At 63.5% G+C, this 20,370-nt stretch overlaps 3 protein-coding genes across 3 annotated transcripts; 2 read left to right on the plus strand and 1 right to left on the minus strand.

Annotated features, from left to right (window-relative positions):
• The first annotated feature begins 1 nt into the window (after position 1).
• Positions 2-5,819, plus strand: CHLRE_16g680790v5 (uncharacterized protein). The gene is made up of 3 exons (XM_043071415.1): positions 2-282; positions 441-1,013; positions 1,414-5,819. Exons 2-3 carry the CDS (start codon positions 696-698, stop codon positions 4,855-4,857), a joined length of 3,762 nt encoding a protein of 1,253 aa, XP_042916243.1. The 5' UTR covers positions 2-282; positions 441-695; the 3' UTR covers positions 4,858-5,819.
• Positions 5,820-6,221: 402 nt separating this feature from the next.
• CHLRE_16g680902v5 (uncharacterized protein) lies at positions 6,222-13,243 on the plus strand. Its single transcript, XM_043071417.1, has 23 exons — positions 6,222-6,598; positions 7,155-7,272; positions 7,388-7,490; positions 7,636-7,741; positions 7,967-8,040; positions 8,175-8,210; positions 8,450-8,479; positions 8,612-8,689; positions 8,822-8,966; positions 9,106-9,194; positions 9,323-9,391; positions 9,530-9,653; positions 9,810-9,846; positions 9,962-10,174; positions 10,325-10,420; positions 10,502-10,539; positions 10,698-10,780; positions 10,920-11,045; positions 11,183-11,280; positions 11,464-11,631; positions 11,910-11,979; positions 12,131-12,219; positions 12,542-13,243. Exons 1-23 carry the CDS (start codon positions 6,499-6,501, stop codon positions 12,705-12,707), a joined length of 2,256 nt encoding a protein of 751 aa, XP_042916244.1. The 5' UTR covers positions 6,222-6,498; the 3' UTR covers positions 12,708-13,243.
• A 2-nt stretch (positions 13,244-13,245) lies between these two features.
• CHLRE_16g681014v5 (uncharacterized protein) lies at positions 13,246-20,341 on the minus strand. Its single transcript, XM_043071421.1, has 4 exons — positions 15,774-20,341; positions 15,453-15,604; positions 14,942-15,288; positions 13,246-14,748 (listed from the first exon to the last, which is right to left on the minus strand). Exons 1-4 carry the CDS (start codon positions 19,543-19,545, stop codon positions 14,667-14,669), a joined length of 4,353 nt encoding a protein of 1,450 aa, XP_042916245.1. The 5' UTR covers positions 19,546-20,341; the 3' UTR covers positions 13,246-14,666.
• Between the last annotated feature and the right edge of the window lie 29 nt (positions 20,342-20,370).

The following is a 20,370-nucleotide window of genomic DNA, read 5'->3' on the forward strand; positions in this document are numbered from 1 at the left end:
CCATCACTTGGAATAGCTTGCTCGTGTGCTGCTACTCACCATAGCACGCATTACTTGCTAAGAAAACTCGCCTGCTCACCACCATCACAGTCAGCCTTTGACCGCGTAGTTGCCATCTCAAACTCATCACTTGCAAGCTAGCCAGACGCGTCAACAGCAGACGAACAACACTGCTGGTCGCACCCTGGCGCGAACCTTCTGACCGTCGACCTCGGGAGCTCGGTAACGCTACTGCCCCAGGAGCGACGTTGCGGAGTCGCGTGCGCTTGAAATTGGCGTTCGGTGAGAGGCTTGTTTACCGGAATGCATTTCAGCGTCTGCTAGTGTGTGGGTCCTGCTACCGGCTCATGGCGGGCCGCATGTGAACGCTAGAGTCGCCGAGCCTGCAGGAAACGCTCCTCCAGCGCAGTGGTTCACAAGGCATTTCACAACTACTACAGGCCACTATCAAACGCTCAAAACTCTTCGACGGCACATCCTCGGTTGGAGCCAGAGTGTCACAGTCTTCAACAATATCTTGTTCATCCAGACATCAGCACCTTGTGGAGCGGAACACGGGTCAATAGGCCGCTCTTGTCGGTGTGGGCACTTCCTGGGCCCGCAGCTATGGCGCACCCACGCTGACGGGTCGCCCGCCCAGCGAGACACCTAGCGGCTCGGCGGCGCTCTGCGCCGCTGCCGCATACTCTAGACCAATGACGGCGTCATTCATAACCTCTATAGTAACACTAGGCACCCCCTGCCCAGGGCGGCAACAACAGCCCGCGGCGTGTCGCAGCAGCCCCAGCCCCAGCAGCAGCAGCAGCAGCCAGGCCTCAGCACGGACACAACGGCGCAATGCAGCGGGGACAACGGCACCGGGCACCGGGCGGCAAACACTGCTTGTGGCAGCGCTCTTGTTGCTGACGGCGGGGCTAGCAGCAGCCCAACCGCCGCCGTCCTTCTACTGCAACACATGGAAGGGCACCACATCGGCAACCTGCCCCATATGTGCTTCTGGGTCGCCATGCACGGTAAGACAGGACAGACGCGGGCTAAAGAGGGGGGAAGTGTGTGGGGAAGCGTGTGCAGCCTTGCTCCCTAAGACAGGGCCGGGGCTGGGTACAGGGCTGGGGTGGGCCCTGGAGCTGGCCACTACGGGGCATTGGAGGCGGGTGAGGTAGCACCAACACTGGGCGGATCCAGCGTGGCGCGTACGCTGTATGGGGTCAGGGGGTCAGGGATGTGTGCTCATGTGCTGTGAGGACAGGAAGTGCTCATGCCGCGCCCAAGACCGGTAGAGAAGTCATTGATTGACAAACACACTTGAGACGAGCGATGCCAGCGTCCGCCTGAAACCCGTTTATTGCCACCCAAGGTCTCGCGCATCCGACTCACGCGACCCCTGCACACACCCCAACCCGCAACCAACAGACCATCACCACGGCAGACGACTTCTGGCGCAAGCCGGAGCTCTGCTCCCTGCCGGACATTGAGCCGCTCCGCAGCACCGTGACCGGCGCCACCTTGTTCCCCACCACCTCGATCTGCTCCGCTGACTCGGGCATTGCAGCCTACCCCATCCGCGGCCTGCCCGCCACGGGCGCCGCGGGCAAGACCGGGGGTACCGCCTATGCCTGGATCGGCTACAACGGCCGTCTGTACCTGACGCTGGCGTTTGACTGCAACTTTATGTTCAGCTCCAACCCCAACTGGCCCGGGCCCAAGGTGTCAGTGGCCCTGTGGAACGCCGCCAACGGGCTGGGCCGGCCGCAGTACGTGGATGTGCTCTACGCAGCCGGCTTCTACACCTGCTACACGCTGTCCATAGACCTGCGTAACGTGTGCAACCCCGCCGACGGAGCCGTGTTTAACCCCTCGCCCAACGCCGGCTCCACCTGCCAGTGCAACGGCGGCGCCTGCCCCAGCCCGCCCACCAACCTGTTCAACGAGGGCATGCCCCTGTACATGGACGTGCGCGTGTCACTGGGCGACTACGCCTCACAGGACGGCCTGTGCGCGCCCGGCAGCATCGGCAACTACACGCTCAGCAGCCCTTCGGACGGCCCAGCCGTGAACCCGCTGTTCGTGCCCAACTGCATCGCGCCGCCTAGCCCGCCGCCTGCGCCGCCGCGGCCGCCGCCGCCCACCCCGCCCATCCCGCCGCGGCCGCCGCCCAGCCCGCCCAAGCCTCCCAGCCCGCCGCCGCCGCGGCCTCCCACGCCGCCCACGCCGCCCAGCCCGCCGCCGGTGGACGTGTCGGTCGTGATCACCACTCCCATGATCTTGGACCGCGACACCACCTGCCCCTCCGTCATCCTGTGGCTGGCGTCCTGGTACGCCATCGTCAACGCCACCGTCAGCAACCCGCCCTGCGTGGTGGGCGTGTCGCCGGCCTCCTCCACCATGTTCATCACGTACAGCCTGCTGCCTAACCAGGCCGTGCCCTTCGTCAACATCATCTTCCCCGCCTACCCCGAGCCGCGCTCCATCCAGCTCAAGGTGCTGATGCTGGACCTGCTCAAGCTGCCCTGCAACTCCACCAGCAGCGTGCAGGGCGTGGGCATCTACCGCGTCGTGCCCGACAACCTGCTGCCCAGCAACATGAAGGACGACCGCTGGCCAGAGCTCTACTGCGCGCCGCAGCCGTCGCCGCCGCCCAGCCCGCCCCTGCCGCCGGCGCCCAAGGCCCCGCGCGCGCCGCCCCCCAGCCCGCCGCCGCCGCCACCTCCCAGCCCGCCGCCGCCCAGCCCGCCCCCGCCGCCGCCGCCCAGCCCGCCGCCGCCGCCACCCATGCCGCCGCCGCCGCCCGGCATCCTGTACTACTGGCAGATGTTCTACCCGGCCCCCATCGACCAGGCGCGCGCCAAGGACTGCACCTACGTCAGCTTCATTATGAAGTACAGCTACAAGATTGCGGAGCTGTCACCCGGCCAGACCGACCCCAACTGCACCCTGTCCTCCACCAAGCTGGTCGCCACGCTCATGTTCTACAGCATCGAGCGCGGCGCCAAATCCATGGTGGGCGTGTTCAACGAGGCCGCGATCGGCGAGTTCGTGACCATGTACGGCATCCCCTGCAATTCCATCATCTACATGTCGTACGACGATGGATCCGGAGCGACAGTGGGCTTCAAGACGTTCTCGGGATCCAACGTGCCGGCGCTCAAGTGCGGCCTGCCGCCACGCCCGCCGCGCCCGCCCTCGCCCAATCCTCCGCCGCCCACGCCACCCTTCGCGCCTGACCCACCCTCGTCGCCTGACCAGGCGTCGAACTTCTCTCCGCCTCCACCCGTGCGCCAGCCGCCCTCACCACGCCCCCCCTCGCCGCGGCCCCCTGCGCCAGCGCCTTCGCCGCCTTTCAACGCCTCAACAATCCCACGCCCGCCGCGCCCGCCCAGCCCGCCGCGCCCGCCGCCGCAGCCGCCGCAGACGCCCGACGTTGTGTTCCAGCCGCCCAACGGCGATCAGCCGTCAATCCTGGACCCGCCGCCGCCGTCTCGCCAGCCGCCGTCACCAAAGCCGCCGCGGCCGCGGCCGCCGCCCCTCCGCTTCCCTCCCGAGGTCCCCTTCCTGCCCCTGCCTCCTGACATCACTCAGCTCCCGCCGCCGCCGCCGCCGCGTCGCCGCTCGCCACCGCCCCCCACCCCGCCTTCGCCAAAACCGCCACGCTCACCGCGCCCGCCGCCGCCGAGTGTCTCCCCACCACCGCCGCCGTCGCCACCGCCGCCCAAGTCGCCCCGCCTGCGCCCGCCGCCGCCGCAGCCTGACACCCCTCCCCCCCCGCCGCCGCCCAAGTCGCCCCGCCTGCGCCCGCCTCCGCCGTTGCCCAGCCCGCCGCCGCCGCGGGTGCCGCGCGCTCCCCGCCCGCCGCCGCCCGCGGGCAAGCCGCCGCCACCCACGGGCAAGCCGCCGCCTCCGGGCAAGTCGCCTCCTCCTCCTCCTCCAGTCGTCCGCTCGCCGCGCCCGCCGCCGCCCTCGCCCCCTCCCTCGCCGCCGCCTCCAACGGGCAACATCACCGTCAACAACCGCACCGTCATTATGTCAGTGGACACAATCCTGACCCGCGCCCTCACCAACGCCCACTGCACGGCACTAACGGTCATCACGGCGCAGTCGGTGCCGCCAAGCGTCAACGTAACGGCCGGCCCCAACTGTCAGCTCAACGACCCGCCCACCACCGGTGCCAAGGTCATTGTGGTTCTGGAAACCAATACCCAGGCTTTGGATTTCTACAACGCCTACGCCACGCCCACGCGCGCCGACACCATCGTGCGTGTGTTGAGTTTACCTTGTAACCGCTCCTCAGTAATCTTCGCAGCGCCCGGTCTGGCTGAACCACGCGTGTTCGATCAACGAAACGTGCCGGCGCTGCAGTGCGCGTCACGCACCACAACGGCCTCGGGCCGCCGTCTTGTCTTGGCAGCGGAGCGCGCTATGCGAGCGTTTGAGGAGGCCGAGGCCGCGGCCGCCCAAGGCGGCCGCCGGGAGCTGCCGGAGGAGGTAGCGTTTGGCGACGTGCCGGAGGAGGAGCGTGCCGGCGTTGCACTGCCGCTCGTGTCGCTGCCCATCCTCAGCCATGGCGCCAACGAAGCGGACCCCAGGGCGGCTGCGTCAGCAGCAACAGCAGCAGCTGTGTCGCGGGCGCTTGGGGAAGCGGGCGAGGAGAACATGGTGACCGTGGGCGGGCAGGCCGCCGCCGCACTGGTTGGCGAGGACGGGCGGCGCCGCACGGCGGTGCTACAGGACGAGCTTGCGGGGCTGATGCTTGTAAACCTGGACGACGAGGAGGAGGACAGCAGCAGCAGCAGCAGCTCGCAGGAAGACGCCTTGAATCCCGGGTCAGGCGTGTCGGCAGCCAGGGGCCGGCAGCAATAGCGTGCTGCTGGTGCAAGCGCACACGGCACACCATTGCAACGGAGACCGGCACTAGGTGCCATGCGATTGCCGGACCGCCCGACCGGGCCTGACCTCGCGAGGAAGGCCGTGCGGGGCGGCGTGTGTGATGCGCCGCGCGCACGTGCGTTTCTAGTTCTTGGCTCATTGCTGCCCCCAGCGTTGCGCGATGGAGCGCGCTTGGGGCTGCTGAAGACCTTTGGATTTACTCGGGCAAGCTGGCTGGGATTGCGTGCGGATTACAGCGGGCGGGCCGATTGCGATATGACACGTATGGGCATGACCCGGCGAGGCTTGGCTGAGCCCACTGTGATGTGCGCTCACCGAAAAGATCGCATGCAAATGACTGCAGGCTGAGCGAATGACGCGTGCAATCGAGAGACAAGACTGTTGTGTTAAGGCTGGCAGGCCGGGGCTGCAGTGCTAGGGCTTGCAGCGGCCGACGGCCCCCCTTCAAGCATTGACAAGTGTGTTCATGCTGTTCCTGCCTCTGCTGAAAGGAGATGGGCGGTGGCGAGTTGAGTTGGTGTTGTGGACGGACGGGAAGGCTTCGTGAAGATGAACAGGCGGAGCTCACAGGCGCACTTAGCACGGCGCAGCCGTTTTGACAATGATATGCCTGCAATCTAGTTTATTTCTATGTCCGGTCATTGGCCGTGGCAAAGGAGGTCGTGAGCGGTGTTGCCTGGTCGCATGACTTTCTGCTGACACCTGACCGTGTGCCGTGTACGTGTGTGCGCGCAATCCTATCAGTGCTAAGGACGGCTTGTTTCTGTCGTGTGCGTGAGCATGATATCTTCACCTTTACAGCATCACTTGACAACTTGCGACTTTGACTGGACATGCGGGAAAGGGTCATCGGGAGACGTAGCAAGGAAGGTGCTCCCTAGGCGGCTACGCCGCAGAAAGGAGCTTAGTCTCGGCAGCTGTAACATGCTGTTGGTCCAGGGCTGCTCTATTTTTCGTGGGTCCGGGAAACATTCTCATCTGGGCCATTTGCTGCACCCCATCTCGTTCCAGGCCACTCCCGCGGCGAATCCAGCCAGTTTCAGCGAAGGCCCCTGCCACCAGCAAAGCCACCCCGATCCACCACTGGCTCAAGTACATCAGCAGCGATGGCTTCAGTGGGAGCTGAAGGACATGTGCCCTATGGACCGCAGCGAGAAGAATATGCACACATGCTGAGAGGTTGAGGGGACGTCGCCTCAGCGAGGCGCAAGGCCATGGCACATCCTCGCCTAGTGCTCACACTTCCAATTTTGATGGGTCGCGCCCGCCACGCCGTGATCGAGCCGGATGGACGTGCACATAATTTCCCTTATGCCCAACATTACATTTCAGTGCAATTTAAAAGGTTCCGCGTACCTGTTTGGCTCCAACGCTGAGTGCGCGGTAGCGCCAACAAACAACAAATGTTAGGATACGCCACTTGAGCAATACCATTGCTTTCGGGCCTATAACTTCACTAAGCAAGTTCCTGGAAGTGGAACGCTGCTGATAACTACATGAGGAGTCACCAAGAAGGAAGTAGCAAATGCCATGCGCTATAGCTCGCTGAGTCTTCTATAGATAACAAGCAACGGTTGACCTGAGGTTTGCGCGAAGCCGGTCGGTCAGCCCCACATGGAGGACCGGCGACGGGCATGGTGGACAGGGAGGCTTCGCCATGCGGCGTGCTGCTTAGCTTTGCTAATAGGCCTTTCCTGGAGCAGTACAGCTCTAGGTAAGGCGCGTGACAATCATGGAGTTAAGAGGGGGCTGAAGGGGGGCACGGGTTTAGGCGACGCCCTGCGACGCAGGGGCAGGAACGGACAGCGTTGGGGAAGTTAGGGTTGGAGTTGGGGTGGTCGCCGCCACCAAAGCATGCACCTCACAGCGGACCGCTTGAGTTAGGGGGGAAGCAAATGAAAGGCTGGTACGCAAGCAAACGCTTGTGTGCAGACCCTGGCAGCCCTGTGGAGACGTGTGGAGATGAGCCGGGCGTTGGAGCATACACTGCACACCCTCGACCCCTGGCAACATCCGCTTTCCTTCAACGACAGCGCGCCGCGAATGGTCGGGGCGCAGACTAAACGGGGAACATGCCCGGTTGCAACTTGGGCTTTGAACCCGCCCCGAACCGGGCTTGTCGTCTGTGTGGCTGCACCCCCACGCTGCACCCCTGTCGCACGTGTCACAGCTGTGGGTCTTCCCAAGTGAAGAAGCTGGTGCTGGTGCTCACCTGCACAACTGGTTCCGTTCTTACATACATGACTTGATGTCTATAAACTTAACTCCAGGGAGCCCGAGCGGCATTCCATGCCCCTTCACGTCGTGGCGGGCGGCTATCATTGCTCTGAGCTCCACGACTGCGTGCCGTGGTTGCGACTTTGAAGACTGTGTGTTGAGCTGCCAGAGGTGCGAGGGTAGAGGGCACAGGGAGTAAGGGGCTGCCTGCCTGTCTGTCTGCCTATCCGACCTGCCTGGCCTGTCCTATCCAGACGATACGAGCAAGCGGGCGTGCCACGTGCAGGTGTGCATTTGGGCTGCCGGCAGCTGTCGACCTGCAGACATGCCCAAAGGCCGGCACACCGCGCATCTACCTCACCCCGACTGGGCTGGTGTGCATTCGAAAGGTGTGCAGCATGCACTGCATCATTCTGCTGTCATTCTGCTGTTGATGTTGATGTGTTGCCACATTATCCCAGTACAAACGTGATGGCCCCTTGCCCTCGTGAGTGTACCTGAATGCCCTCCGTGTGTATCCCGGTTGTTGCGCAGGGGGGTGTGCGGCCGCTTGCAGGGCTGAACGGCACTGCCCCCCCGCCGGTGCAGCAGTTCGGACCCCCGCCGCCGCTGGAGGTGGTTACGGCGTCGGTGTCAGATGGTGGGTCAGACAGGCCATAGTCTGCAAGCCACAGTCAGGGTCATGCTTGGCATAGTTGCAGGCTCATAGGCAGGCCATTTGTGGGAGGGTAGAAGTGAGAGATTGGGAGCCAGTGAGCATTGCGACACCCGCAGCAGCAGGTTCTGCATGATTAACCACGCGACCAACAGCTCCAGAGCTGAAACACGCGTACGCTATGCGTGCGTGCTCCTGGTGTACCCGCAGCCGAGGTGCAGATCCTAACGGGGCACGACCGTCCGCATGACCTTATAAACTTTACTGACATGGACGCAGTTGCGGTGCGTGCTGCAGAGGAGTGCGAGCATGGGGGCCCCGGGCGCAAGCGTGGGGCTGTGATTTTTGCATCTCGTCGTTCTACATTGATGATAGCGACGTAACCTGCCTTGCCGTACACGACCCCCGCAATGCGCAGGAGACGGAGGAGTATGCTGTGCTGTTATCGCAAAAGGTGCGCCACGGGATTGCGCCCTGCTAGTGGGGTGAGCAGGGACCAGGAAGGAGAAAGGCCCGCGGGTGCCTCCTACGTGGCGCACGTAGATAGACAGGGAGAACGATGACATGAAGGTTATGGACAGCGGACATGGAAGTCACTGCGCAGGATGCAAGTGTATTGTGGCCCTGCATACAACCCCGCATTGCTGTGACACACGCACACACACACGCACACACACACACACACACACACAGGTGGACAATGCCACTGATTTTGTACGGCAGGTACGGTTGATGGAATTGGTCACGCACGTTGCCGTTCTATGTCGTAATAGCATGCGTCGCAGTGCCTACCGTGGCGATAGTCGCAGATGGGGCCATGCTTTAACAAACGGTGCTTGTGATGCGATGCCGCAGGTTGCGAGCAGCGCCACGGACCCGCTCACAGCCAGTCTGCGCACGGGCGATGTGATAGACCTCAGCGTCACGGCCACGGTAGGGCATGCGGCCCCGTTCAGGGCGTGCTCAAAACCGGCTGCATCACATCTCTGCCGTTGTGTTAGGGGCCATCCCAGTAGCATGCTCTTGAGCTAAGCTACCCTCGCTTTCCTCTTTCCATCACGCCAGGTGGAGGGTAGTGGGCGGCGGCGTCACCTGCTAGAAGCGGCGCATGGCAGCCGGCGCAGTCTGCTCGACTTTAGCTCGCTGTTGTTGGGACGCGGCAGTCTCAATATCTCAAACATCCAACTCAAAAAGAGTAACGGCGGCAAGGGTGAGTCCAGACAGTCAACGGCGCAACGGCGCAAGGCAAAAGCCTGTACGCTCGCGCATCAACGTGGACGGGCATATGAGGCTCAGTTGGATTCTCGGGCCTGCTGCTGACAAGCCATGCTTTGCATACGGTACCGCAGACTTCGTGGTTGGCGGCAAGCCCGTCAACATCACGTCGCTTACGTTCCTGGTCCGCATGTGCGGCAAGGAACTGAACTTTGGCCAGCAGGTGGGGCACCAGGCCGGGCTGCCTGGGCATCCAGCCGTTAACGGTTATATGTCTTTGCCCTTCCAGCTCCTCGCATGCTCGTAATCTTACGCTTACTTCACTCCACAACACCAATTTCTGACCAACAGGACATTCAGAAGATATACTTTAACAAGTTTGCCGGTGCCGGCGTGTACACGTTGCAACGGCAGCATGAAGTAGGTAGCTCGCCGCAAGGCTCGCCATGCGCACGTCACTTTATGTCGCACTATGCACAGCATTGGGCTTCTGTCAGTCGCTGCATGTGCTCTGCCGCGCGCTTGTGTTCGAAATGCTGTGTCCCTTCCGCCTTGCAGGTGTGCTCCTTTAACAAGCTGCTGTTCCCGCCCGAAACCAACCTCATCTTCGGTCCCATCGACATTCCGTGCCAGGCTACCGTGACAGCCAGCACCACGGCCACAAACAACACGGGCGGCAAGGGTGCGTTTGCATACAGGGGAACGAAGTAACGTTTGGGCAATAACGCCACAATGCATGCCTGGCTAAGTATCAGCACCAGAGAATGCCCATCTCACTCGTGTGAATTCCCGACTTCCTGTCGTGTGCATACGCGGCGTGCCGTATGTTTCCTTGCAGGCGACGTGTCGAAGCTCACCATGTACCAATATGACATGTAAGTTCACTTACGGGTATGTGGCCTTGGCGTCTCGCACCTGCTTGGGGCTGCCGTGAGCACTGGAACTCTGTAGCTCAACTGCCTCCCACCTGCGCCTATACCCGTCCACCAGGACGACCGCGTGCAACGACGTAGAGAAGTACGGCGTGTGGGAGCTGGCCAAGCAGTGGCTGCAGAGGAACCAGCCCGCTGTATACTCTAACATCCGCTTCTACAAGCGGAAGGTCATGATGCTGAGCTTTGCGGACCAGTGCGCATGGAAGGGTCTAGGCAATACGGGCTGCGGCGACGGGCACTGCATGTCTTGGCACCGCGTGCCTCCCAGGTGCGTGTCGATCATGGATGATAATGTCTCACGCACTGACTGCGGTAATACCCTGGGTGCTGTGGCCGTACGTTGAACTCATCCCCCGGCAGTGCCTGCGCGGTCCGTCAATCGCTCGTGCTGCTTGTCCTCCGCCTCGCCTTCGTGCAGTTACGTCGCCGAGGGCTCCTGGGGCGCCACCTCGCCGGACATGACTGCGTTGTTCCACGAGCTGGGGCACAACATTGGCCTCAACCATGCGAGCAGGTGCGTGCGCTGCATGTGGGCGATGGAGCAACATGGCAGAGCCTGCTAACCTCCTGTTGCCCCTGCATTCCGGGTGTGCAGGGTCTACAGCACTCCTGGTCTGGACACAAGTGTCTATGGTGGGCGCCTCGTGGTGAAGTGGTGAATGCCTCGGACCTAACACAGCAAGGCGCGCTGCGCCTCCTGCCCGCAACCCGCGCACTGCTGCGGCATGCAGACGCTGTTTATGGGGCCCGCTTGACCCTTGCCTCCCCTCGCGCAACACACCGTCTGACAGGCGACGTGACGGATCCCATGGGATCTGGCTATCCGGACCCCACACGAGTCAAGCTGGGCCCCGTGTGCTTCACGGCGCCTCAGGTGTGCGTTGAATGAGCTACCCTCCCACTTCCCTCCCAACTGCCAACCGTCGTGCTTTGTCAACCAGTCTGCGTCGCCCGTTCCTGCGCACCTGCAATGCTCACCGCCCATGTGCCTTGCATACGCCGCGCGTAAACAGGCGTACAAGGCGGGATGGTACAGCCCCATCGACAATCCAGATTACATCGACCCAATGCTGGACGGCGTGGCGACAGCAGACTTCAACCTGTGGACGCTACAAGCCGGCAAGACGTACACGTTCACGGTGCGTGCACTGGTGTGAACTAACTGGGACCAAGTTGTACACCACGTTGTGGACATACCAGGGGCGCCCCTTAGCACGTACCGTACCCCACGCACACCTGAGCTTACATGTCCGTCGTACGGCGGTCTTGCCCGCAGCTGCCCTCCATGCACCTGTCCGACAAGAACTACATCCGCATTAGCCTCAACACCCTCAACAACGTCAAGCTGCAGAGCGCCGTCTTTCTCAGCTACCGGTAAGCCATGGCTCGACAATTACCGATGGCAGCACCCGCGCATATCCGCCTTTCAGAGCTCAGCAGCTCTAGCCCATCTGTCGCAAGCGCGTTTCCACCACGCCCGCCGCAACGCTTTCCCACATACCCGTCTCCCCATCGTAGTATTTCCCCACGCCGCATGGCAATTTGTGCCCACCGCAGGGTGCGCCAGGGCCCCGGCGGCTTTGACCATGCAATGCGCCCGGCATTCAACGGCGCGGTCATGCTCCATGAGTACAACGGCACCGCGAGCGCAAAGCCGGACTCTGTTGGCGTCATGACGGGGCTGAGGGCGCTGCTGCGGCCGATTGGTGGCAAGATTCCAGACCTGTGAGTCATGCGACTTTTGAATCCCTTGCCGGGATGGTGTACTGTTGGGTGCCTTCGGGAATCAAGGACGAGGCAGTCCTGCAGTCATGCATGATGTTGATGCAAGCACGTCCATCTTCGGTGCAAAAAGCGCCTTCAGCAAATCTCTTGCCGCGGAAGTCCCAAACCTGCACCTGCACCCGCCCAACCCTGCACCCGTCCAAACCTGGACCAACCCTGCACCCGCCCAAACCTGGACCCGCCCAAACCTACCTGCACACCACACCTGCTCCCAACAGGCAATCTAACAAGCAGCAATTCGAGTTTGTCCTGTCGTACCGCTCCCCCCAATACACCACGGGCCCCGAGGTGCGTGTCTGGGAGAGGTTTGCGGCAACCAGACTCGCAAGCAGAGGCTAGCCCTGCGACTAGCCCGGCAGGAGCATGTACCAGGTGCTTGCCACAGGGCCCCGTAACCTCCGCCATTCATCCGCCCCGACTTGGCACCCTCCACCTACAGGTTTCGCGGTTGGTTGCGCGCATGGCAACGACAGCAGCTGATTACAGGCTAGCTTCACCGCCCAATACGGTCAAAATCGGATTGTGCAGGTGAGGCCGGGGTCAGGCAAGGTGCTACCATATGTGGCTTGACCGGTCCGGGTGTCCAAAGCGCGAAAGGGCAAACACCGGTACCAGCAGACCAGGCTGACCAGCATCCGCGCAGCAGACGCCCTGCGACGGCCTTGCATCGTCGACACGACCTTGGGCGCTCGCCCACATGCACAACCTGTTCGTGCATGCCTGTGCCTTGGCTTATCATGCCTGCTGCCGGAAACTGGGACCCAGGCAATGTACCGTTTATGTGCAGATACTTTCCTGTAAATGACTCACCACAACTGCCACAACACCCGCCTGTGGCAATTGCCTGCAGGGCCAACATTGATGCATTCACTTCTGACTTGGCCAACGAGGACACGTGCAACGACGACTTCGACCGCGACTGCAACGGCGTCTTGGACAGCGAGGAGGCTGTGTGCGAGCCGTTTAGGTTCCGCCGCCTGTTGCGGCAGCGTGGCCCCTTACGACATGCCATTTGACGGGCTGTACAGGAGCCTGAGCGGTGCGCACGTGTGACCGGAAACACTCTTGCAAGTCAAGATGACAAGTTCGTTGTGCGGGCAGCGCCACGCGCGTGCGCACGGTGGCGGCCCCTAGCTGAGTGACGGACTCACGGTTATGTCAAGAGGAGATGGAACCGAGTGTGTGCTGCGCTGCGAGTGGCAAAGAGGGGGCTTATGGCGCTGTGCTTCCCAGCTGCATTGGCAGAAAGGGGAGTGAAATGCGATGGTGAACTGAGCGTGTGCTTCATCCATTCATCGGTGGACCCTGGGTGGACAGGAGTTCGCTGTGCTGACTGTGCTGCGTGGCATATGCACCACGTGCTTGGTCACACGCGGGATCCTATGCATGCAAATCCCCTCGACCCAGCCCACCCCGCGTTCAACTCTCTGCCCTTTGATGTATGGACAGCGTGCATGGGCAGCCTTGTTGACCATGAATTCATGCGGTCCAGCGCTTGAGAGCCCCGCCACGTCAGCGCGCACTTGTCGAATATGGGCATTCCAGGCCCCTAGTTCTGCTTGTGGGCACTTCCCGGAACCCGATGGGCTCCACATATGCCGGCTTGCCACAGGACCGGGGGCACCCCGCCTGCCCCTGAGCCCCACATGGACACGCGATCACGTGATGGAGACTGCATCCTTCTGTTGCACATGCGGACAGAACTTTTCGTGCTCAACGCTGCCGAGTGCTGCCTCAGCGGAGAGGGACTGGCTGCAAGATTGCATAATGAGCTGGGTGCGGAGAGAGCTGCAGGGTCAGGGGCAGCCCTCGCATGTCACCCACCAAGGGCAAAATATGCTTTCTTAAAACAACAGGACCTGATGACATACGTCTCGCCTGCCGACCTTCATACACACGACCATGCTAGCCCATGCACGTACCACTGCGCCCCCAGGCCCTTCATCAGCTCTTCCCACTGCCTCACGCCAAAACGCTGGATTCAACGCAGCGCTCCACCCCATCATCGTTACTTGATGTTGATGCTCCTATTATCCTTCACCAGGCACGTCTTGCAGCTCAGCTTTCAGCACTTGTGTCAGCCATCTTGCATAGCGTGCAAGAGGTATTAGCGATTGCGCACGAGTCATGGTGTCCTGCGGTGCTTCTGGTGCCGGTAGGCTGAAATTCAGCTGGAATGAAGAAGTCAAACATATAACGCGTCATACTAGGTCCTCGCACTTAAGCAGACCGAATGCATCGTCGTAAGTGGCCGTATTGGTAGACTCCCGTTCGTTGAAGCAGATGCCAGGCCCGCTTCCCACCACACAGTGTTCACCGCTTTGACAACGCTTTGCAGGCATGCATATCCCTCAGGCGGCCTTCCGCCAAGTACACAACTCAATACACCCACATACTCACACGCACATGCGGGGATAATTGACAGCCCACACGTCGAGCGATGACGGGGAGGCCGCTAGAGCCCTCACTCGCTCCCATCGTACAGGACATACCACAATCCACATGCATTTGCATCGGAGGCACACACGAAGACAGCATGCAGAATAAAACTGCCAGGGCGTGGCTCTAAGAGGAATATGCGTCTAGAATTGTATGTGCGCAAAGAGGCACACGACATGAGGAGGACGAGACTTTGGGGGGGGTCCAACGACACCACGGAAGTCAGTACCAGTTGCTGCACGCTGGCAGGTTCCAAAAACCAACAACACTGGATCCACAATTCACATCCTCTGTTTTCGCGCGCAATCGGCGTTGCATGCCTCGGCACTGCACGCGTTCGCACACCCTGCTCTTGGTCAGGCAACTAAGGTCACCGTCATCGTCAGAGCTGCAGCGGCTCACTGCATCCCATTCTTGAAACATATGTTCGCAAGGTCGTCAGCGTACAATGCAGGCAGTGCGCTCGTCAACGCGGCCCCGTCCGTGCCTGCTGCATCAGCGGCGATATACTGAAGTCAAACGTTAGCGCTATGATACTAGAGGCAGCGGCGCTGCGTCTCCGGGCTAACGGAGCGGCTGCCCGCCTCCGGATGCTGACGCTTGCCAGTTGCAGGTTGCCTGCGAGCAGATCGTGACGCACATGGAACCATGTCAGCGCAATCGTCGTCATCCAACTGTGCGGCGTAGCCACTCCCAACTTGCCAGCACATACTGCTACTTGTGACACTGGGTACTAGGTCGGGATCTGTGCCAGCTCACAGCCTCGACAATACGGCATCCGCTGCTTGCGCCTCTGCGCTTAGCCACGCACCTGCCCAGGTCCAGCGTGTACAGGTCGCCTCCGCGCGCCGCCACCGCCGCCGCCTGCAGCTGCAGGTGCAGCTGCTGCTGCAACCGCGCCTGTCGCGCCACAGCCTCATCATATGAGGACACAGGCGCCGCCGCATGCGCGCCCGCTAGGCCACCAGCCGCCGCAGCAGCCGCAGCGCCCGCGCGCGCCTCCGCCACCTCCGTCGCCACTGACAGCACCTCCCAGGGCCGCGCCAGCTGCCTCCACCACGCCGCACCGTAGTCTCTCAGCAGCTGCTCTCCGGCCGCCACGCTGCGGATGGTCACGAGCACGGGCAGCAGCAGACCACGGACCGACACCGGCAGCACCTGTGAATGTGAATGGGTGGCCAGCAGCCGACAGGCAGACACAGGTCAGGTGCCGATAAGTTGATGGACGGCAAAGCGCGAGGCGTGTCAAGAAGTTAACAACAGTACGTTTACCAGACACACCATGAAAGTGACACCAAACGTATAGTCCTTTGGTCACTTACCGCGCAGTTGGCGGTCATCTCCGCCACGCCGCTCTCGTCCTCCACGTCGTTGCCCTCCACCCAGGCGCGCGGCTCCACGCGGGGGTCGTTGATCAGCGCCGCCAGGTTGCCGTAGCCGAGCATGTTGAGCTCCAACGGCTGGTTGAAGTGGCCTGTTGGGAATGGCGAAGGTGTGGTGTTCATGCAGTGAATGCGCCAGGACTGCAAACGGTATGCGCGGGAGACAAACCACCGTTGCCAGGGAGGTAGGGCATCAACAGCAGCAGCGCCGAAAAGAGCAATGCACAATAAGGATTCCAATGAAAGCTGGAGTGCACGTACCTGCAGCTGAGGACGCGCCACCGGCCGCCCACTGCAGCTCTCCCTCCAGCCCCGGCACTGGCAGCCGGAAGGCGCCGGCCAGCACCTGCCACGCCGGAGCCACGTCGCCCAGCCCCACCTCCGCCACCTCCGCCTCCAGCTGCGCCCGCACCGGGTTGTTCACGTGCCGGTAGCCCTGCGACACGAACCGTGCCGCCACCGCAGCCGGCATCACATAGCCCGTCACCACGCCCAGCACCGTGCTGCGCCCGATGCGCCGCGCGGCCCGCAGCCCCGCGCCGCCGCGCGCCACGTCCTGGCACGGCTCCACTAGCTGCGTGGACAGCTCCATGGGGCCCTCGGTGGGAAGCGGCGTGTCCCAGCCGCGCCCCGCCCCCAGGCCCAGCAGCCCCGCCACCTGCGAGCTGATGAGCTCGGCGTTGAGGCCGTAGCGGTAGAGCACCTGCGCGGTGGGGTTGGCTGCGCCCTGGCCGGTGCCCGGGTCCGGCCCCACGCCCGGGATCTCGATCTGCTCAATGGCAGGGTCGGCTTCTTGCCGCGTGCGCGCCACTGCAGAGGCCTGCCATGCCGCCATGGCGCGGCGCACGCCTGCCGCCAGCTCCGGGTGGAAGGTGAGGCCGCACAGCCGCAGCTCGCCGGGCTGCAGCGGCGGCAGCCGCGACCCGTGCGGCAGGAAGCCGTGCAGGTGCGTGATGGAGGTGGCGGGCAGGTTGGCGCTGCTGTTGGCGCCGCCGGCGCCTGCCGCAACCAGGCCGCGCAGCAGGCCACCCAGCGGCGGCACGTAGCCGGACTGCGGCCCAATCCAGGCGTCTTGCGCGTCCTGCTGCCCGAGCGACGCCGCGGCCGCGTCCGCAAGCCCAGACTGTCCACGCGGCCCCAGCGGCGGTCTGCCCAGGCCCGCTCGTGATAGCTGTTGCTGTGCCCACTGCAGCTGCTGTTGCCGTTGCAGCAGGAGCAGCTGCTGTTGTTGCTGTTGCTGGGCCTGCTGCTGCTGGTGCAGGAGCAGCGCCTGCGACAGTACCTGCGCCTGCGACGCCGCCGCCGCAGGCTGCGCGGGCTGTTGCGTCCGCCGTGCCAGTGTCTGCACGTGCACCGCCGGCGGCAGGTGCCAGCCCGACGACTGCGTGGGCGGCGGCACGTGCTGCTGCGTCACCACGCAGCGCCCGTCCTCCATTCGCCACAGCCACATCTCCAGCCGCTTCGAGCTGCTGTCCCACATGTCGCCTGCCACCTCCCGCACCATCTCCGACGACCCCGATATGGTGGCACTGCCGCTGGGCGACACGCGCAGCCGCGAGCGCGTGAAGCGCCGCAGTGGCGCGTCAGCGTCCGCCGCACCGTCGACAGCGGCGCGGAACCACAGCGTCAGCGGCGCCGACTCCTCGGTCGCCGTGCCGCGCACGCTAGGAGGCAGCAGGTTGGCGGTATCTCGAGGAAGGTAGATACCGGTGCCGTTAAACCACAGGTCGCGCGGACCCGCAGAGCCCTTGGGGGCCTCCTCGTTGCCGTCCGCCGCATCGCTGCCCGCCGCCTCAGAGCCCTCCTCCTCCGCGACGTCACGCGTGTGTGCCGTATGCTCCTCCTCCGCCTCGTCATCGTCCTCCTCCTCGTATGAGGCGCCACGGCCTCGCCGCCGGCCGCCGGCGCCACCACCGCGGCGAGCCGGCGCGCTGCGAGCAGGTGCCGCCGCCGCTGCCGCCGTCGCCGCCACTGCAGCAGGCACTGGTTGCCCCGCTGCTGCGGCAGCCATGGCGTTCAGGGCCCATGTGGCGGTGTCGGGCAGCTCCTCCTCCCACGCCCCAGGCAGGTCGTCCAGGGAGCCCACCTCCGATGCGGACGGCGCGGCCTTGGACCCACGCGGCTGCCGGGCCTTGGAGGCTCCCGCCCGGCGCGACGTCGCTCCACTGACTGCCGTGCCCGCTGCGCCCGCCGCCACGCCTGCTGACGCCTTGGAGCCGCCCGCGCCGACGCCGTTGCCCATACCGCCGCCGCCCGCGGCCTCCGCCACCGTGACCAGCAGTCGCCCATCGGCCAGGCGCCACAGGCACAGCACGCCGCCGGTGGCGGGCGCGCCACCGGCGATGGTATCAAGCAGGCTCTTCATGCGCGTGAGATGTGCCACCCGACGGTGCTCGTAGTTGTACACACGCAACGCGGCGTCGTAGCGCTGCAGCGCCTCCAGGCCCAGGGCGGCGTTGGCGGCGACGCTGCTGAGCGCCATGTACCAGAGCGTCACGGTGGTGGGCTGCACGGTAGCCGCGGACACAGCCTGGGGTGGGAAGACGGAAAGGCCACTCAGCGGCAGGCCGAAGGTGCCGCCGCCGAACGATGTGAGCCGGTAGGGGCCGCGCGCGTTGACGCGCCACTCAGCTGGGATGGTGCCCATCATCTCCTCCGTGCCGTCCACGGTCCGGCGGCCGGTGTGCTCCAGCGCCTGCGGCGTCCACCGGGCGCTGCCGCCCGCGCTGCTGATGCCGCCGCCCGCGCTGCCGCCGGCGCTGCCGTCTGTGGACGAACGCCCGGCGCCTCCGCCTGCCCGCTGCTGGCTGTTGCCACTGGCGCCGTACTCGTGGAGCCCACGGTCACGGCCACCCGGAACGCCGCCGCGGCGCGCTCCGGACGGCGGCAGGCCCATGCGGCCAGCGAGCGCGTGGCTGTGCCTACCGCGCCCTTGGCCAGCGCCCCCATGCCCAGCCGCAGCTGCCCCACCTGCCAGCCCTGCCGCGTCCTGTGCCTCTGCGCCCACATCCACGGCGCCCACCATGACGCGGCCGTCGTCCAGGCCCCACAGGCCCAGCGTGCTGCCCACGTGCGGCGTGACCACGCCCTCCACGCGGCCCGCCAGCCCCGACATGCGCGTGATGTGCACCGTCTTGCGGTGCTCGTAGGTGTAAATGCGCAGCGCCGCCTGGTGCTGTCGCAGCGGCGCCGAGTCGGGCTCGCCGGCTGCCTGGTAACAGAGCGTGATGACGGTGGGCTCCACGGCCGCCATAGCCACCTTCTCCGGAGGAAACAGCGGCAGCGCGCCCAGCGGCAGCCGGTAGGCGCCAGCCCCCAGGTAGCGCAGGCGGTGCGCGCTGTCGTCGCCGCAGGCATGAATGGCGTCGGCATCGTCGTCAGGATCGTCGGCGTCAACAACCGGGGATAGGTCGTGGTGCGGCAGGGGGGCTGGACCAATCTCAGGGTCGGCATCATCCACAGCTGCGTCTTCATTAGAGGCCTGCGGCGCCGCTGCTGCACCGCTGGCCACGTCCGCGTCCACTGCCAACTCGGCCTCCTGCTTCACCCAGTCGTCAGCCAGGGCATCGGCGTTTCCTGTTTCAGCATCTGCAACGCCCAGGCCAGGGCGACCTGCAGCTATCCCGCCCGACAGCTGGTCTGCTTCCTGCTGTTCCAACTCCTGCTTCAGGATTGGTGAGCCCGGTAAGCCCTGTGCTCGGCCCAGAGCGCTGCTGCTGTCACCGCCGCTCTCGCCGTGGAGGGGCTTGGGCACGGTGGTCAGAGACGAAGCGGCAGGACCGCTACGACACAGCGCAGCCTCCAGCAGCTCGCCTGTTACGCCCGCCTGACCTGGCCCCACGAACGTATCGCCTTCATCCGAGATATCTGCAGCCCTTTGCCCGTGCAGCCTAGGTTCAGCCGCTTGGCCAGAAGGCACCGATGTCCCGACCATGCCTGCCATGACGTATGCTTGTCCAAGCCGCTGCACTGCCGCGTATATTCCCTCTGCACTGCTTGATGTTGAATTACTCTCCGGAGCTGCTTGCTGCATTGCCTGGCGTTGCCGAGGACTCCGCGCGCCAAACGACGTGGCTTACCGCTGCACAGGGCGGCTAAGCCCTTAGGCTGATAGCAGCTGAGTTGTAGCCATTTGTTTGGAGATTTGGGGCGCCGCACCAGGCTGGTTGGGAAGGCGTGAGTGGCGCCTTGCCGAGTTTGACTCTGACTGGCTAAGACGTCGCTAGCCGGCCGGGGCCTACGTAAATGTGCAAACCGCTATGCGAACGTTTTTTTGTTCTTCTATGTGGAGTTGTCAGCTTCACTCGGTCAGGTCGCGCGGAAGTTGCGCGCCACGACTCAACGTTGACAGGGACACCGAAGTGTACTGACAAAAAACAGTTTGTGTGCTATGCTTTAATAGCCCAAGCTGTGCTCTTTGGCGCCCTCGGGCGTAAGGCCCGCCCTGCATGGGGCTTTTCGTGCACCCTAGCCCTTAACCCTTTAACTTGAACGCTATGCATACTCCAGTACCAATTGTTTATTGTTATGGATGTTAAAGCACCTCGGCCAAACATAGCACTTGCATCGGCTCACAGGGGCGGCCCTGCCCGCACTCGCAGCTTCCCTGCAGTACTGTTTTGCTTAGATGTTGTAAAGGACCCGGGCAACTGACCAGCTGACCAGAGAATTCCGCGCATTCCTACATGTCTACGCCGCACTACGTGTGTTTTTCGGTACACGACGGTAGGAAGTAATGTGGCTAGTTGATGTAATGTAATCCGTCTATATGTGCGAGCTTGGTAATTAGGAGCAGGTATGAGGGCCTTTTGAAGTTTAACACCAACGATGATGGTGACTGGATGGTGGAGCCGTCGTG

Source organism: Chlamydomonas reinhardtii, chromosome 16, assembly GCF_000002595.2.
Source record: "Chlamydomonas reinhardtii strain CC-503 cw92 mt+ chromosome 16, whole genome shotgun sequence".
NCBI lineage: Eukaryota > Viridiplantae > Chlorophyta > Chlorophyceae > Chlamydomonadales > Chlamydomonadaceae > Chlamydomonas > Chlamydomonas reinhardtii.

What these genes read in the sequence shown, in the direction of transcription:
- CHLRE_16g680790v5 (XM_043071415.1), top strand. Translation starts at nt 696, where the DNA reads ATGACGGCGTCATTCATAACCTCTATAGTAACACTAGGCACCCCCTGC. An exon ending in CTTCTGGGTCGCCATGCACG is followed by an intron (nt 1,014 to 1,413) that starts GTAAGACAGGAC and finishes CGCAACCAACAG; the next exon opens with ACCATCACCACGGCAGACGA.
- CHLRE_16g680902v5 (XM_043071417.1), top strand. Translation starts at nt 6,499, where the DNA reads ATGGAGGACCGGCGACGGGCATGGTGGACAGGGAGGCTTCGCCATGCG. An exon ending in AAACAACACGGGCGGCAAGG is followed by an intron (nt 9,654 to 9,809) that starts GTGCGTTTGCAT and finishes GTTTCCTTGCAG; the next exon opens with GCGACGTGTCGAAGCTCACC. An exon ending in GCAAGACGTACACGTTCACG is followed by an intron (nt 11,046 to 11,182) that starts GTGCGTGCACTG and finishes TCTTGCCCGCAG; the next exon opens with CTGCCCTCCATGCACCTGTC.
- CHLRE_16g681014v5 (XM_043071421.1), bottom strand. Translation starts at nt 19,545, where the DNA reads ATGCAGCAAGCAGCTCCGGAGAGTAATTCAACATCAAGCAGTGCAGAG. An exon ending in TGGCGCGTCCTCAGCTGCAG is followed by an intron (nt 15,605 to 15,773) that starts GTACGTGCACTC and finishes CATTCCCAACAG; the next exon opens with GCCACTTCAACCAGCCGTTG. An exon ending in AGATGACCGCCAACTGCGCG is followed by an intron (nt 15,289 to 15,452) that starts GTAAGTGACCAA and finishes TCACATTCACAG; the next exon opens with GTGCTGCCGGTGTCGGTCCG.